The sequence below is a fragment of the Ranitomeya variabilis genome, chromosome 2 (genome assembly GCF_051348905.1).
Source record: "Ranitomeya variabilis isolate aRanVar5 chromosome 2, aRanVar5.hap1, whole genome shotgun sequence".
NCBI lineage: Eukaryota > Metazoa > Chordata > Amphibia > Anura > Dendrobatidae > Ranitomeya > Ranitomeya variabilis.
In genome coordinates this window covers 789,434,912-789,452,393 of record NC_135233.1, presented here as the reverse complement: position 1 = coordinate 789,452,393, position 17,482 = coordinate 789,434,912, and the positions used below count along the sequence as shown (strand labels likewise).

Genomic DNA, 17,482 nt, shown 5'->3' with positions numbered 1-17,482 from the left:
TGGTGTCTGGGTGTCTTTGTTGATTGTCTCTTCAATGGTCTGGTCCACAGGAATTCGTCCAAAAGGATTCTTGCTACCGATCTGGACCGAAAAGCCACCTTGCATGAAGTATTCATGGACCTCTGGGTGTTCTATGGGCAGCCGAGACATTGTGGCATAGTAATAGGTTAGGTATCGGGCATAGTTGACCTTGTCATAGGCAAAACACCATGGTATCATCTGTCGGATTGCTCCTAGGTGAAGCATCCAGTTGCCTTCTCTTGAAGCTCGAACCAGGGCCAGCATGGTCTCGACCATGTCCAAGTATGACATCCAGAATGCTGAGAGTTGTTCATTTCTGAGGGTCTCAAGATAAACTTGAAAGAGCTTCAGGGTAAGTGTGCAAGATTCATTATCCAAGAGCTTTTCGAAGGATCCCTGCGACACACTGATGCGAAAGTTTGTGATGTTCTTCAGTGTTTCATCCAGATGGTGAAGGTCCCTTGCATGGTTTTCTTCTAGCCATGGAAGGAAGTTTTTCCATGCAAGCCTCATAAGTGCTTCATAGACCAGCTTGTGTAGTCTCACTGCTCTGTTGTACCTCCGGCCGTCCATCACTCCAGACACTGATCCTTCAGCGATTACACCGGATTCAACACACAGATCTCTAAGGCCTGCATCCTGAAATCTGTTCCCTATGATAGAGAGGAGATTACAGATTGTGTGGAAGACACCCATTCTAATTATAATGTTCTTGAACTTCTCCTGTTTCCAGATAACCTCGGCAGCTTTGGCATAGAGTGCTTGATCAAACACACACACAATTCTGTTAAGCTTCAGGGTCTGCATGATGGCATGTGTTTGCTCCAAGACTTCATTCACAGTGGACATGGCTGTTGCAGGAGCATTGATAGTGGGCAGGTAGCTTACAGTGTCCTGGGCCACTACAATGTCGCTGCGGATTTTTATGTTGAACCCAGTCCAACTGCTGGTGGTCTGATCCTCATGGTCTGACATTCTAGCCAGAAGCCAGATATGGTTTTTGGTTTTTGAATCCTGGACCTCCTTGGTAGTGTTAACATTCGAAGTCTCAATCCTGGGTGGCTCTCCCCGCTGCCCAACATTGTATATCGGTAGCATTAATTCTGTCAGAGTTATGCTTCTTTTCTTCGACTTGGTTACATCTGGCAGGACTTTCTTTGTCACAGAGCATGCAACATTGGACTGAACAGCAATGCCATTGACTCTATGAGATGTACCTGCTCCACTTAGTGTCTCCTCAAGTCTGTCAATGTTATCCCAGGCCAGGGTTGTGAACACACCTGGGTAGATACTTGCTGGCATTGGGATGTCATCCTTTGAACATTCCAACTTCTGGATACAAAGGGCTGTATCGATCTCCTCAGCCATTGAATATGACACACAGTGGCCAAGACGATTCAGAGTTCGAATCAGTTCTGTATTGCCGGTCAAAGACTTAACTGCAAAGGATAGCAGTACGTGCTTTGGTGGCTTTGTCTTTCCATTGGTAACAGCAAAAACCAAGTCACTGCCGAAGGATGTGGCAAGACGTTGAGCTCTTTCACAGGTAGTTTGGCACTCACAATCTCCTGTAAGCAGGGTTTGCAGGAATTGAGTGACTAATGCAGGAACGACATTCTGATCTGTATTGGGAGGCCATGGCTGACTCACATCTTGCTTCTTGATCTCATTCCTTAGCTGCATTGCTGCTTTGGTTACGATATCTCCAGAGTTAGCAGCTCTTGCTTCTTGCAGATCTTTTGTCATGCTGTGTACTTGCCGGACAAGGTCGTCCATTGATAGGCTACATGGATAGACTAGAAGCTTACCTTTCTCATCTGAGAGAAAGCGGAGTGATTCCCCAATCTCTGTTTCAAGTTTTCGTCGAACATGTTTCTTTGTCGATGGTTTCAGTTGGATGATACCACGGGATATCATTAATCTCTCAAGCCTAGATGTGAGGTTTATCATAGGCAGTACTTCTGGGTTTGGGAACAATTTAGTCCTTATATACAAGAAGAGTTCTTCAAGGGCCTCTTTCTCTGCCTCTTCGTAGCGTACTTCCTCGCTTTCGACCTGATTTTCAGCTGCACTAGACCTACAGGCCACTTGGGAATCATCTTTTGTGAATAGTTTGTAGCACGACTTGTGGTAGTGCCCCTCTGCAGCAACAAGGTCTCTGCTAAGTAAACCAAGTATTCTCTGTGTGCCTTTCCTTATCGCTGCTCTGCGGATCGTCTCATCTGCTCGTAGCTCAACACACTGGACAATTGGCTCCCTTGTTTGTTTTCCTTTTAGGTACTTGCTTGACTTCTCACAGAAGATACATACTTTGGCATACACCCTGCTATCACTGGGGGCACCCCTCGGTAGCTTCCTCATGGAGATTTTGCTTGCTGTTTCGACATTGACACCCTTGCCAAGGATAGAATCCAGTGACTTCTTCATTGTAAAGATACTACGACATTTACGGTGATATTGTATGTGTGGTATTTCTCCTTCTTCAAGGCCCTTAGCTGCTACCAGGACTGATTCATGCTGCCTGATCTCTGCAGCCCTAAGCAATGTTTTCCAGGAGTCCAAATCCTTAAGGGACGCCAGATCATCGCTGTCATCATTAGAGCAGTGTATGATACAGTCGATCCGTGATTTCTTCCTTGCTGGTACTTCCATCATGCCGTTAGATAGTCAGTAAACACCTGCAAACACAAAGAAAAACATTAAAATTTTATTTACCGTATTTCCTGGCGTATAAGACGACTTTTTAGCCATGAAAAACATGGCTCCAAGAGGGCGGTTGTCTTATACGCCGAATACAGCCGCCGGGGGGAAAGGCCGCCGCGCAGGGAAGGAGGAGGCAGGGGCCCACCTTCATGAGGCGCTCGTTCTTAGAGCTGGGAGCGCTGGTGCTAGGTGACTGTTCCCCCTCTCTCCACAAGTTCCTTACCAGCAGCAGCACACAGTACAGGACTACAGGACCTGTGGTGATGTCACGGCCATGTGATCAGTCACAAGCCTGGGAGGTGTCAGCCTCTACAGAGGGAGATAGGAGCTCTGCAGAGAAGACCGGAGAGTCCTGTTCAGCACAGAACGTGTATGTGTCAGTGTGTGTGCGTGTGTTGGGGCACCTCAGGGTGTCTTCAAATGTGACATAGCCCCCTAGATTTCTTCCAGTAAAATTTGCACTCCAAAAGTCATTTGGCGCTCCTTCCCTTCCGAGGCCTGCCGTTCCCCAATACTGCAGTGTACGACAACATATCGGGTGTTGTTGTGTTCGGGAGAGATTGGTGAACAAATAGTGGGGTGCATTTTTTGCTGGTACACCTCTTAAAAATAAAAAAATGAGCCTAAAATGACACCTTCATGTAAAAAATGCACTTTTTCCATTTTCTCAACCAAGTGTTTCCAACTACTGTGAAACACTGGTTGGGTCAAAGTGGTCACTATACCCCCTAAAAGATTCCTTGGGGGTGTAGTTTCCAAAATAGGGTCACTTTTTGGGGTTTCCACTGTGGGGGTACCTCAGGCAGCCTTCAAATGTGACATGGCCCCCTAGATTTCTTCCAGTGAATCCGCCACCCAAAAACCACATAGCGCTCCTTCCGTGTTGAGCTGTGCTGTGTGCCCATACTTTAGTTTACGAGTACATGTGGGGTGTTTCTATAAACTGCAGAATTAGGGTAACCAAGTTTGGGTTTGCCGTTAACCCTTGCTAGGTTGCAGGTAAAATTGGATTACAATGTAATATCTGGAAAAAAAATGAAATTTTGAAATTTCGCCTTCATTCTGCTAAAATTCCTGTGGAACACCTAAAGGGTTAACAGTTTTTAAAAATGAGTTTTGAACAGCTTGAGGGGTGTAGTTTGCAAAATGGGGTAATTTATGGGTGGTTTCTGTTATGTAAGCCCCTTAAAGTGACTTCAGAAGTGACTTGGTCCTTTGAAAAGTGGGTTTTGCTGTAAATGTGAAAAATTGCGCATAAAACTATAAGCCCTATTACGTCGTAAAACAATAAGGTTTCATTTTCAAAATGATGCCAATATGAAGTAAACATGTGGGGAGTGTAAATTAATAACTATTATGGGGGGTATCAGTATTTTTGTAAAAAGCAGAGAATTTCAAAGTTAAAAAATTGCCGATTTTTCCAAAATTTCCGAATATTTAGCATTTTTTTATATAGAAAGGTAAAATATATTGACTCCCATTTAGCACTGACGTGAAGTACAATATGTCACGAGAAAACAATCTCAGAATGGCTTGGATAGGTGAAAGCGTTCCAAAGTTATTAGCCCATGAAGTGGCACAGGTCAGATTGGCTTAGGCACTTGGGTACAAATAGGCCTAGGGCTGAAGGGGTTAATAAGCTACGTATATGTAAGGGCTATCATATCAAAAAATAAACTACAGACATGCATCTACCTAAAAATACCAAAGAAAATTAGTCACTCCGGGTGGTACCGATATCTGGCCCGGCTCATGGACTAATGGTGGAGTTACTCCTTGCCACATGGGTTTTTTTTGCCTTCCTCTGGATCAACATGTTAGGGCATGTTAGGTTAGGCTATGGGTTGAACTAGATGGACTTAAAGTCTTCCTTCAACCTCAATAACTATGTAACTATGTAACAGCACGATACATTAGTCCAGTAGAAAACTGAAGGGAATAAAATCATTCAATATGAAGTTCAATTAAAAAAAAACTTTACCAAATAAATGGTTACTGCATACAAACAGCCTAGTGTGATGTGATACTGATTTGGCTTTTATCCCAAGTCGTATTGCAAGACTCGTTAAAGGGTTGATTGTGACTTGTAGGATCGCTACTTCCAACAGGTGGCGCTATAGAGTTCAAGTCCACTATTTCTCTGAAGAGGCAATTTGCATATTAAAATCCAACAGTAATTGTTTGGGGGCTGTCATGCTGCCCTTGTTTTATAGGTGCTGCCAAATTTACTGTGTATGGCCAGAGGAAAACACTAATAGTAAGATTGTAAGGAGACTGTTAAATCTCAGATGTGTATGGGTTTTCCTATATACTTAATTTCCCTGAAAGGGGATGTATGGTCTTACAATTTTGCAGTCGCTCTATATGACTGCAGATGTAATGAGAATACTGCGACAAAGAGAGGCCAGAAGATCTTGTCATCTGTTTACCCGAACTCCTGCACTAACTAGAACTGCTGACCATCATACTAGACAGTGCAAGTTTTCTTTGCTCTGGAATTGCCAGGATTAATCAGTTCAGTTGATTTCCTAGAGCTCTTCATCATGTATTGTCTGAGCTGTTCTGTGTTGGACACACCCCTTGGGTATATATGCTTGTCACTGGCATTTGGGAATTGCTAGTGATAGTTAATTCTTCCTGGTTTGGAGCTGGAGAAGTTGTTTGATGTTTGGAGTTGGCATTTGGAGAGTTGTTCTTGTGATTTCTGTCTGGTGTTGTTTGCGTATTCATCCTCATCCTCTCCTATTTGGTTTCACTTACCTTACCCTTCACTGTGTTCCATTCTGTTGTTTGGTGAGTTTATTTTGTATGATTGCAGTTTTCATTCATCTCTGTTGTCTTCCCTTGTCTGTCTAGTTAATATAATCCTATACACTTCGGCCTCACACTATCCTGGGTGGGGGATAGAACAGATGAGGGTAAGTCTGGAACATAGCAAGGCATGTGACCCCAGCATCTCCATCTTCCGGGGCGCTCCCTAACATGAGTGATAGGGAAGGAGCCCTTTTCCCCGAGAGTACCATGACAGCAAACTAGTGAATCTTTAAAACGCATGCACTGCATGCTGTGAGGGTTTTCCCTGTTGTCGTGAATGGTTGTCATGTATACGGTATGCATGCTCCCTGCCATTTTCCGTTCAGTAACAGATTTCAGACCGCTCAATGGACTTTACTAAGTAGAACTGGGCCTGGGAATTCTGAGAACACGGCAGCATGTCTGAGAATGAACAGACCGTAAGGAAAAACTAGGGGGACACTGAGTGGGCACAAAAGTAAGAGATGTTTCAACCAAAAAATACACACAAATTTGCAGAATTCATCTTAGATGTGGTTTCAGTGTGAACTTAATGATACGTATGTTACTGATAAAAACTGTCATGATCTCTGCAGGCAGAGATCATAGCAAGCCTATAGAGGGACAAGCTCTCGGAAGATGGAACTATACTGACCATGAACTAAGCCTGCCGCGCAACTAGAAATAGCCAGGTAGCATTTCCTATTTATCGCTAGATGCCCAGCTCTGGCCTAAGACCTAAATAGCTAGCAGAGGGAAATATAAGACCTGGCTCACCTCTAGAGAAATATTCCAAAGAAGACAGTAGCCCCCCACATATAATGACGGTGAGTTCAGATGAAACAACAAACGCAGCAGGAAAATAGTCTTAGCAAATTTGAGGTCCGCTTACTAGATAGCAGAAGACAGATAGTATACTTTCATGGTCAGCAGAAAAACACTAACAAAACACCATCCAGAGATTACCTTAAACTCTGGCATTAACTCATAACGCCAGAGTAGCAATCCCTGATCAACGAGAGCTTTCCAGACACAGTAACAAAACTTCAGCTGTGAACTGGAACAAATAGGCAAAACAAAACATGGACAAAAGTCCAACTTATCTAGTAGTAGTCTTGAAGCAGGAACAAGCACTGAGAGGCATCAGATAACATTGTTGACCGGCAAGAAACCACCAGAGAAATGAGCTTAAATAGCGACACCCACTACTGATGGAATCAGGTGAAACAGGAAAGAGGATGACAAGTCCAATTCCACAAGCGGCCACCGGGGGAGCCCAGAATCCAAATTCACAACAGTACCCCCCCCTCAAGGAGGGGGCACCGAACCCTCACCAGATCCACCAGGGCGACCAGGATGAGCCCTATGGAAGGCACAAACAAGATCAGAAGCATGAACATCAGATGCATTGACCCAAGAATTATCCTCCTGGCCGTAACCCTTCCAGTTGACCAGATACTGGAGTTTCCGTCTGGAAACACGAGAGTCCAAAATTTTCTCCACAACGTACTCCAACTCACCCTCAACCAACACCGGAGCAGGAGGCTCAACTGAAGGTACAACAGGTACCTCATACCTGCGCAATAACGACCGATGAAAAACGTTATGAATGGAAAAGGACGCAGGGAGGTCCAAACGGAAAGAAACAGGATTAAGAATCTCCAATATTCTATAAGGGCCGATGAACCGAGGTTTAAACTTAGGAGAAGAGACCCTCATAGGGACAAAACGAGAAGACAACCACACTAAATCTCCAACACAAAGCCGAGAACCAACACGACGATGACGGTTGGCAAAACGCTGAGTCTTCTCCTGGGACAACTTCAAATTGTCCATAACCTGCCCCCAAATGTGATGCAATCTCTCTACCACCGCATCCACTCCAGGACAATCCGAGGATTCCACCTGACCGGAGGAAAATCGAGGGTGAAACCCCGAATTACAGAAAAACGGGGACACCAAGGTGGAAGAACTGGCCTGATTATTGAGGGCGAACTCTGCCAATGGCAAAAAAGCAACCCAATCATCCTGGTCAGCAGAGACAAAACACCTCAGATATGTCTCAAGGGTCTGATTAGTCCGCTCGGTCTGGCCATTAGTCTGAGGGTGAAAAGCAGACGAAAAAGACAAATCTATGCCCATCCTAGCACAGAATGCCCGCCAAAATCTAGACACAAATTGGGTACCTCTGTCAGAAACAATATTCTCAGGAATACCGTGCAATCGGACAACATTCTGAAAAAACAGAGGAACCAACTCAGAAGAAGAAGGCAACTTGGGCAGAGGAACCAAATGGACCATTTTAGAGAAACGGTCACAGACCACCCAGATGACAGACATCTTCTGGGAAACAGGCAGATCTGAAATAAAATCCATCGAGATGTGTGTCCAAGGCCTCTTAGGAATAGGCAAGGGCAACAGCAGTCCGCTAGCCCGAGAACTACAAGACTTGGCCCGAGCACAAACGTCACATGACTGCACAAAGACTCGCACATCTAGTGACAGAGAAGGCCACCAGAAGGATCTTGCCACCAAATCCCTGGTACCAAAAATTCCGGGATGACCTGCCAATGCAGAAGAATGTACCTCAGAGATGACTCTGCTGGTCCAATCATCCGGAACAAACAGTCTATCAGGCGGACAACGATCCGGTCTATCCGCCTGAAACTCTTGCAAGGACCGCCGCAGATCAGGAGAAACGGCCGACAAAATTACTCCCTCCCTAAGGATACCTGTGGGTTCAGAATTACCAGGAGAGTCCGGGTCAAAACTCCTAGAAAGGGCATCTGCCTTAACATTCTTAGAACCCGGTAGGTATGACACCACAAAATTAAAGCGAGAAAAAAATAAAGACCAGCGCGCCTGTCTAGGATTCAGGCGTCTGGCAGTCTCAAGATAAATCAAATTTTTGTGGTCAGTCAATACCACCACCTGATGTCTAGCCCCCTCGAGCCAATGGCGCCACTCCTCAAACGCCCACTTCATGGCCAAAAGCTCCCGATTCCCAACATCATAATTCCGCTCTGCGGGCGAAAATTTGCGAGAAAAGAAGGCACAAGGCCTAATGACGGAGCAGTCGGAACCTTTCTGCGACAACACTGCCCCAGCTCCGATCTCCGAAGCGTCAACCTCAACCTGAAAAGGCAGATTCACATCAGGCTGACGCAACACAGGGGCAGAGGCAAAACGGCGCTTAAGCTCCTGAAAGGCCTCTACAGCATGAGGGGACCAATTAGCAACATCAGCGCCTTGTCTGGTCAAATCAGTCAGTGGTTTAACGACATCCGAAAAACCAGCAATAAATCGGCGGTAAAAGTTGGCAAAGCCCAAAAATCTCTGAAGACCCTTAAGAGAGGAGGGCTGAGTCCAGTCACAAATAGCTTGCACCTTGACGGGATCCATCTCAATGGAAGAGGGAGAAAAAATATACCCCAAAAAGGAAATTTTCTGGACCCCAAAAACGCACTTAGACCCCTTCACACATAAAGAATTAGACCGCAGAACCTGAAAAACTCTCCTGACCTGCTGGACATGAGAGTCCCAGTCATCAGAAAAAATCAGAATATCATCCAGATATATTATCATAAATTTATCCAGAAAATCGCGGAAAATATCATGCATAAAAGACTGGAAAACTGAAGGGGCATTAGAAAGACCAAAAGGCATGACCAAATACTCAAAGTGGCCCTCGGGCGTATTAAATGCGGTCTTCCACTCATCCCCCTGCCTGATCCGCACCAAATTATACGCCCCACGAAGATCAATTTTAGAGAACCACTTAGCACCCTCTATACGAGCAAACAAATCAGTAAGCAATGGCAATGGGTATTGATACTTAACAGTGATCTTATTCAGAAGCCGATAATCAATACATGGTCTCAAAGAGCCGTCTTTTTTTGAGACAAAGAAAAACCCAGCTCCCAAGGGAGAAGAAGATGGACGAATATGTCCCTTTTCCAAAGACTCCTTTATATATTCCCGCATAGCAGCATGTTCCGGCACAGACAAATTAAACAAACGACCCTTTGGATATTTACAACCCGGTATCAAATCTATGGCACAATCGCACTCACGGTGCGGAGGTAACGACCCAAGCTTGGGTTCGTCAAAGACGTCTTGATAATCAGAGAGGAACTCAGGGACTTCAGAGGGAATGGACGACGAAATAGAAACCAAAGGTACGTCCCCATGAATACCCTTACATCCCCAGCTCAACACAGACATTGCTCTCCAGTCCAAGACTGGGTTGTGAGACTGCAACCATGGCAATCCCAGTACCAAATCGTCATGTAAATTATACAGCACCAGGAAACGAATAATCTCCTGGTGATCCGGATTGATACGCATGGTTACTTGTGTCCAGTATTGTGGTTTATTATTAGCCAATGGGGTGGAGTCAATCCCCTTCAGAGGAATAAGAGTCTCCAAAGGCTCTAAATCAAAACCACAACGATTGGCAAAGGACCAATCCATAAGACTCAGAGCGGCGCCAGAGTCAACATAGGCGTCCGTGGCAATGGATGACAAAGAGCAAATCAGGGTTACAGACAAAATAAACTTAGACTGAATGGTGCTAATGGAAACAGACTTATCAAGCTTCTTTGTACGTCTAGAGCATGCTGATATAACATGAGTAGAATCCCCACAATAGAAACACAATCCATTCTTCCGTCTAAAATTCTGTCGCTCGCTCCTGGACAGAATTCTATCACACTGCATACTTTCTGGCGTCTTTTCCATAGACACCGTCAGATGGTGCACCGGTTTGCGCTCCCGCAGACGCCTATCAATCTGAATAGCCATTGTCATGGACTCATTCAGACCTGCAGGCAAAGGGAACCCCACCATAACATCCTTAACGGCATCAGAGAGACCTTCTCTGAAAGTTGCCGCCAAGGCGCACTCATTCCACTGAGTAAGCACAGACCATTTACGGAATTTTTGGCAGAAAACTTCAGCTTCGTCTTGCCCCTGAGATAGTGCCATCAAAGTTTTTTCTGCCTGAAGTTCCAAATGAGGTTCCTCATAAAGCAAGCCCAAGGCCAGAAAAAACGCATCCACATCGCGTAACGCAGGATCCCCTGCTGGCAATGAGAAGGCCCAATCTTGAGGGTCACCCCTGAGCAAGGAAATCACAATCCTAACCTGCTGAGCAGGGTCTCCAGCTGAACGAGACTTCAGGGACAAATAAAGCTTACAATTATTTCGGAAATTCTGGAAGCTAGCTCTATTCCCTGTGAAGAACTCCGGCAAAGGAATTCTCGGCTCAGATACCGGAGCATGTACCACAAAATCTTGTAAATTTTGTACTTTCGTGATGAGATTATTCAAACCCGCAGTTACACTCTGGAGATCCATTATTGTCAGGTGCACACAGAGCATACAGAGATTAGGAGGAGAGAGAGAGAAAAGACTGCAGCAAGGCAGACTGGAGGGAAAAAAAAAAAAAAAAAAAAAAATTTCAGCAGACTTCTTATAGCTCTCCTTTCTCAACCTGGGTCTTTAACACTTTACTGGGCCGGTCAAACTGTCATGATCTCTGCAGGCAGAGATCATAGCAAGCCTATAGAGGGACAAGCTCTCGGAAGATGGAACTATACTGACCATGAACTAAGCCTGCCGCGCAACTAGAAATAGCCAGGTAGCATTTCCTATTTATCGCTAGATGCCCAGCTCTGGCCTAAGACCTAAATAGCTAGCAGAGGGAAATATAAGACCTGGCTCACCTCTAGAGAAATATTCCAAAGAAGACAGTAGCCCCCCACATATAATGACGGTGAGTTCAGATGAAACAACAAACGCAGCAGGAAAATAGTCTTAGCAAATTTGAGGTCCGCTTACTAGATAGCAGAAGACAGATAGTATACTTTCATGGTCAGCAGAAAAACACTAACAAAACACCATCCAGAGATTACCTTAAACTCTGGCATTAACTCATAACGCCAGAGTAGCAATCCCTGATCAACGAGAGCTTTCCAGACACAGTAACAAAACTTCAGCTGTGAACTGGAACAAATAGGCAAAACAAAACATGGACAAAAGTCCAACTTATCTAGTAGTAGTCTTGAAGCAGGAACAAGCACTGAGAGGCATCAGATAACATTGTTGACCGGCAAGAAACCACCAGAGAAATGAGCTTAAATAGCGACACCCACTACTGATGGAATCAGGTGAAACAGGAAAGAGGATGACAAGTCCAATTCCACAAGCGGCCACCGGGGGAGCCCAGAATCCAAATTCACAACAAAAATCTGTTTTAAGCCTCATTCAGACGTTAGTGTTTCACATACATATTCCATACATATTCTAGCCATTTTTTTCATGGATATAACACTTACCTATGCACAGTGATATAACACGTACCTATGCACCTATGCACATGCTTTATATCACGTACCTATGCACAGTGATTTTGGTGCCAGTGATGTCTGAACGGTTTTATATTCAGTTTATGGTGCTGATTAAGAATATAACTCTGGTTTTGCCATATTGGCTCTAGTTTCTGAGATATTTAATAGCTAATTAATTACAGTAGAATTCTGGCTTCAAAAGGTGGTTTTTATAGCATTGTAAGCCTACAAATTGGAATACAAAATAATTTTATAGGATATTTTATTTTCTACGACACTGTTAAATAGTAAAAAAACAGACCAAAAGACCAAAGGCTATTGCATTTGTTATCACACACAAGTTTCATCGAGGGAATGTATTATTTTCACCACCCTCCTCCGCCCCCTCCGACTTCCATAATCTCTGCCGAGGACTTTGCCACACATTTCAAAAATAAGATGGACCAAATAAGGCAAGTCTTTATTGTTCGACTACCACAACCCTTTGCATACCAGACCAATGCCCCTACCCCATAACCTCCCTCTTCAACATCAGTGATGGAGAAGTTACTCATTTCCTCTCCAAACCACACCTCACAACTTGTGCACTTGACCCCATCCCATCCCACCTCTCCAATCTCACCATTACACTTATCCCATCCCTAACCCATCTCTTCAACCTAACACTAACTTCTGGTACCTTCCCCTCTGCTTTCAAACATGCCACAATCACACCTATCCTCAAAAAGCCATACCTTGACCCAAGCGTTATGTCCTGCTTTCGCTCCATATCATTGCTCCAACTTACTTCCAAACTCCTTGAACAGCACGTCCACGCTGAACTTTCATCTTACTTTGCATCTAACTCACTCCTTAACAACCATACAATCTGGCTTACGTCCCCACCATCCACTGAATACCAAAAGTACTAACGACTTACAGCCAAAGATAACAGACAATACTCCTCCTTCTAGACTTGTCCTCTGCTTTTGACACAGTTGAACATTTGCTCCTGCTACAGATCCTCTCTTCCTTTGGCATCAGAGACCTTGCCCTATCCTGGATCTCCTCATACCTTATCAACCACACATTTAGTGTTTCCTACTCCCACACTACCTCCTCATTTCGCTCTCCTTTTGTTGGTGTCCCTCAATGCTGTCCTAGGACCCCTACTCTTCTCCATCTATACCCTTGGCCTGGGACAACCCATAAAGTCCTATGGTTTCCAATTTCATCTATTTCCTCATGACACTCAGATCTACCTCTCTGACCCAGATGTCACCTCTCTGCTGTCCAGAATCCCAGAGAGTCTATCAGCCATATCCTCCTTCTTCTCCTCTCGTTTCCTCAAGCTCAAGGTGGACAAATCTGAACTAATTATCTTTCCTCCATATCTTTCCTACCTGATTTATCTATCACATTAAATGACATAACACTTTCCCATGTACTTGAAATCTGCTGCCTCGGAGTAACCCTTGATTCTGCCTTGTCCTTCAAATCGCACATCCAAGCTCTTGCCACCTCCTGTCTCCTCCAGCTCAAAAATATTTCCAGAATCTTTCTTTTCCTCAACCCTCAATCTTCTAAAATGCTTGTACATGCCCTAATCATCTCCCGCTTCGAGTACTGCAGCATCCTCCTCTGTGGCCTACCTTCTAACAGTCTTGCACTTCTCCAATCTGTCCTTAACTCTGCTGCCCAACTAATTAATCTCTCACCTCACTACACTCCTGCTTTCCCCCCTTTGCAAATCCCTTCATTGGCTCCCAATTTCCCAGTGTATCCAATTCAAACTACTAACACTGACCTTCAAAGCCATCCATAACCTTTCTCCTCCGTATATCTCCAAACTAATCTCCCGATATCTTCCCGCACGTAATCTCCAGTCCTCCCAAGACCTCCTTCTCTCCTCCAAACGTATTAGTTCTTCACTCAATTGCCTCCAAGACTTCTCCCGAATGTCCCCCATCCTTTGGAATTCTGCTCCCCAACACCTCCGATTATCCAACACATCCGAATCCTTCAGACGGAACCTGAAAACCCATCTCTTCAAGAAAGCTTACAACCTGCAATGACCATGCTGCCACCTCAAAACCATAGGACCCACTGCAACCCCCGACCTACTCCTTCCCCATAATCCTGTAGAATGTAAACCCAAGGGCAAGATCCTCTTTCCTCTGTACCAGTCTACCATTGTTAGTTTGTCTTCTGTAAGTGATATATGTATTTCGATGTAACCCCCTTCTCATGTACAGCACTATGGAATCAATGGTGTTATATAAATAATAATAATAATAATAATAATAATAATGATGATAAAAAATTGATAAATTATCTAAAAAAATGAATAATTCAGCAAAAGTAATGGGATTTTTAAATACAGCACCTTCAACATACCCTAAGTCCATTCAAAAAACCTTGGCACCTGAAAAAATGTAAACATTTTTTTTGTACACATGTGTTATAATCTATGGTGCTATTTGCATATCAGTGTTTATACATGGACCATGTGTCCGTGCAAAACACATGGAAACATGTCCATTTTTCTCTGGTATCTTGGATGAAAATAGCGAAAATAAGTCTCTGAAAAACACATACAGCACACTGATGGAATTTGTGTGCTGTTCGTATTTAACATTGCAAATGATAGAGAATAGTGATGAGTGAACGCGCTTGGTTAAGTCATTATCAGAGCATGCTCATGTGCTAACCAAGTGTCTCTGGAAAAATATGCTCTAAAAATATGTTTGATTCCCTCAGCTGCAACACATGCAGGGTTTGCCTAACAGCTGCAAGACATGCAGCCGCAGGGACTTGAACATATTTTTCGAGCACATCGAAGACGTGCCTATTACTATTAGAAAAGCTTTGAAATTAATTTATTTATCCATTCAAGAAAACACTGATGACACACTGATTGCAAAAACGGGCACAAGGACCGTACACTGATGACAGGCTGACAGTAAAATAGGACACACGGACAATATACAGATGACACATCGAGGGTAAAAATGGACACATGGACCATACACTGACGACACGCTGATGGTAAAATCAGACACATGGACTATATAGTGATGGCACACAGATCCAAAACACTGATGACACTAGTAACATTTTTTGTCATATGTGTTTACACACACATGAATAAGGTCTAAGTATGGTTCCTTTATGGCACCTTTAGAGAGTGAAGAACACAAAATTTTGGAGCAGTGAAATTCAGGTATTCCCATCTTCGGACTCTTCCTTAGTAAAAACTAAGGATTGAGGGAGGTGAGAGGTAAGCAAGGGGAAGGAGCTTCATTATTTCTGTGAAAGTCCTGTTCTGAGAATGTGGGCAGACGTCAAATCAGTGCAGTATAGCTAATGCTAAATGGAATTATTTTGTAGTGCAAATTATAACTGCCAAGTACTGCCATCTGGTATTGGAGTATGCTGAAGGTGTCAGTGCTTTGATTGACAGCTCAGTGTCCAGTCTGGTGCAGGGGTATGCTGAGCTGTTTTGATTGACAGGTTGGCCGTCCAGGTATTCATTGTCCCAGGTGGTTGCTCTGCTACTTATCTGGGCTGTTAGTCTCAGACCTCTGCCTGATGTAGCTGCAGCTAAGTATGTTTGGTTATCTCTATGCCTAGTGTTTTGCTGTAAGATCTTTCGCTGCCTGACCTTGGACCTCATTCTGACCATCCGTCTGTTTAACCTCTGTATTCTGATCCTCTATCCTCCTGATAGTTTGACCTCGGACCGTGACCTGACTATGCTTTTGTCTCTTCCCTCTATTTATGACATACCCTCCTAGCTTTTGACCTTGAACTCCCAGACACCTCCCAGATCTCGACTCACGGTTTGTCAGTGAGAAGTGACTCAGCGTCGCAGGAAGTTTCTAAAAATAAGACAAAGAATTAAAAGACTGCTAAATAGTCAACCTCCACTATATACTGCATCAAAAATACATCTATATCTGTCCAGGGTATGTGTGTATTTATTTAGAAATCAGTATTCCTAAATATTACAAGTACTTTATATATCAGCCAAATGTGCAACTGTTGTTTTATACAACAGATGTTTATTCTACCAACATCATTTGCCTTTCCTGTGTGATGTGAAATGATACCTAACAGAAACTAATGATGAAGATGAGCCATCTGTGTACGTATTTCATAAGCTGTCAGACATCCTGAATACATGGGGGGATGTGAAGAAGAATATTACCGAGTGAACTGCCATTGACTTTGGAGCTTAAAGGCACTCTGTCAGCACAGAATGACTGTTTAAACTAAGTGCCACCACTCGGTGCTTCACGGCGGAGCCAATCATTTAAATACACCTTCCCAATTACATATTTTTCCCTTTATCCCCACCCCCATCTACTTTCATTGACAGCTCATAGAGCCAGAGAAGGGAGGAGATACAAAGAAAATGAGCAGGTGGAAAAGGTGTCTTTAAATGATTAGGCCCGCCATAGCGCCAGTACTTGGTTTGAACAGTCATTCTGTGGTGACAGATTCGCTTTAAAGAGAACTTGACAGGTCATTCATTCTACCTGAACCAAGGGCGGCATGAATCATAGACTGGTGTGTTGTTTCAGCCATGTACGTTCTACACTGAAACTCTATAGAATCTCAGAGGAAACAACCTATGAAAGCCAGCCAGGGGCGATCTATCTAGGGTGACTAGTCCTGGAGACAAGCACCAGCAGCTTCTTCACACCCCAGTCTCCATGATTGACAGGTCTCTCCCTACACACAGTCTAGCTGAGCACAGCAGTGAGAGGCTGCTAGGGACCTAGTTGCACGGCCCCTGGCCGGGTGTTAAAGGAATGTTTTCTCTGAGATATGACAGTGTTTCATTGGAAAACATACACGTATACAATAACACAGTCGGTCTTCGATTCATGCTGCCACTGGTTCAGGCAACATGAAATCAGCAGTCAGCCTCCAGTTCATTGTTTGGTCAAATCAGTTTTTAGATAAATTTTGTTACTTTTTTCTTTTTTGAATTTTCTGTTTAAAGGTCTTTTAAACAGTATTAAAAAATCTGCAAAAAAATATTAACCAGAAATTAGCACAAATACCAAAGTTCAATTGCAAAAAAACCTGCATTTTTTTCTGTACAGTAATATAAACTATGTATTTCCTGTTGAGTTTTGCATTTGCACAACTATTTTCAGCTTTCACAAGTAACAAACATTGCATTTGTTTACAGCAAGTACTTTATCTTCGTGATGTCATGGGAAATATTTGGTCTCGGAAAGTACGTGAGAATGCTGATTTTGAGTGGAAACGAAGTATAAAGTTTTACCAAAAGGAAAAAGGTAAAAAAGTAAAGACATAGCCGCACATTGAGTTCCTTGTGCTTATGTGGAGAGGAGAGTATGAGATGTTTACAGGAAAGCAATGTTACCAATAACCCAACACCGGGACCATTAATATTATTTGAATTTATTTATATAGAATATCCTCTTACAGGATGCTGTTTCATGTAGTCTAATGTTCATGTAAAAAACTGTTCATATAAAGTCAAAACATTGAACTTTTTATAAGAAAAAATGTACAATCCGTGTACAGTAAAGCTATCCATTGATAACAAACTACCGTATTCTACTCCCATTTTTCAAAAAAAAACAATTTTGCAATTT

At 43.5% G+C, this 17,482-nt stretch overlaps 1 protein-coding gene across 1 annotated transcript in view; it reads left to right on the top strand.

Annotated features, from left to right (window-relative positions):
- LOC143803957 (dynein axonemal heavy chain 5-like) overlaps positions 1-17,482 on the top strand; it is a 587,287-nt gene that overhangs the window by 275,824 nt on the left and 293,981 nt on the right. The window contains exon 43 of the mRNA XM_077281707.1: positions 17,050-17,158. Coding sequence (XP_077137822.1) covers positions 17,050-17,158 — 109 coding nt within the window. The remainder of the gene's footprint in view (positions 1-17,049; positions 17,159-17,482) is intronic.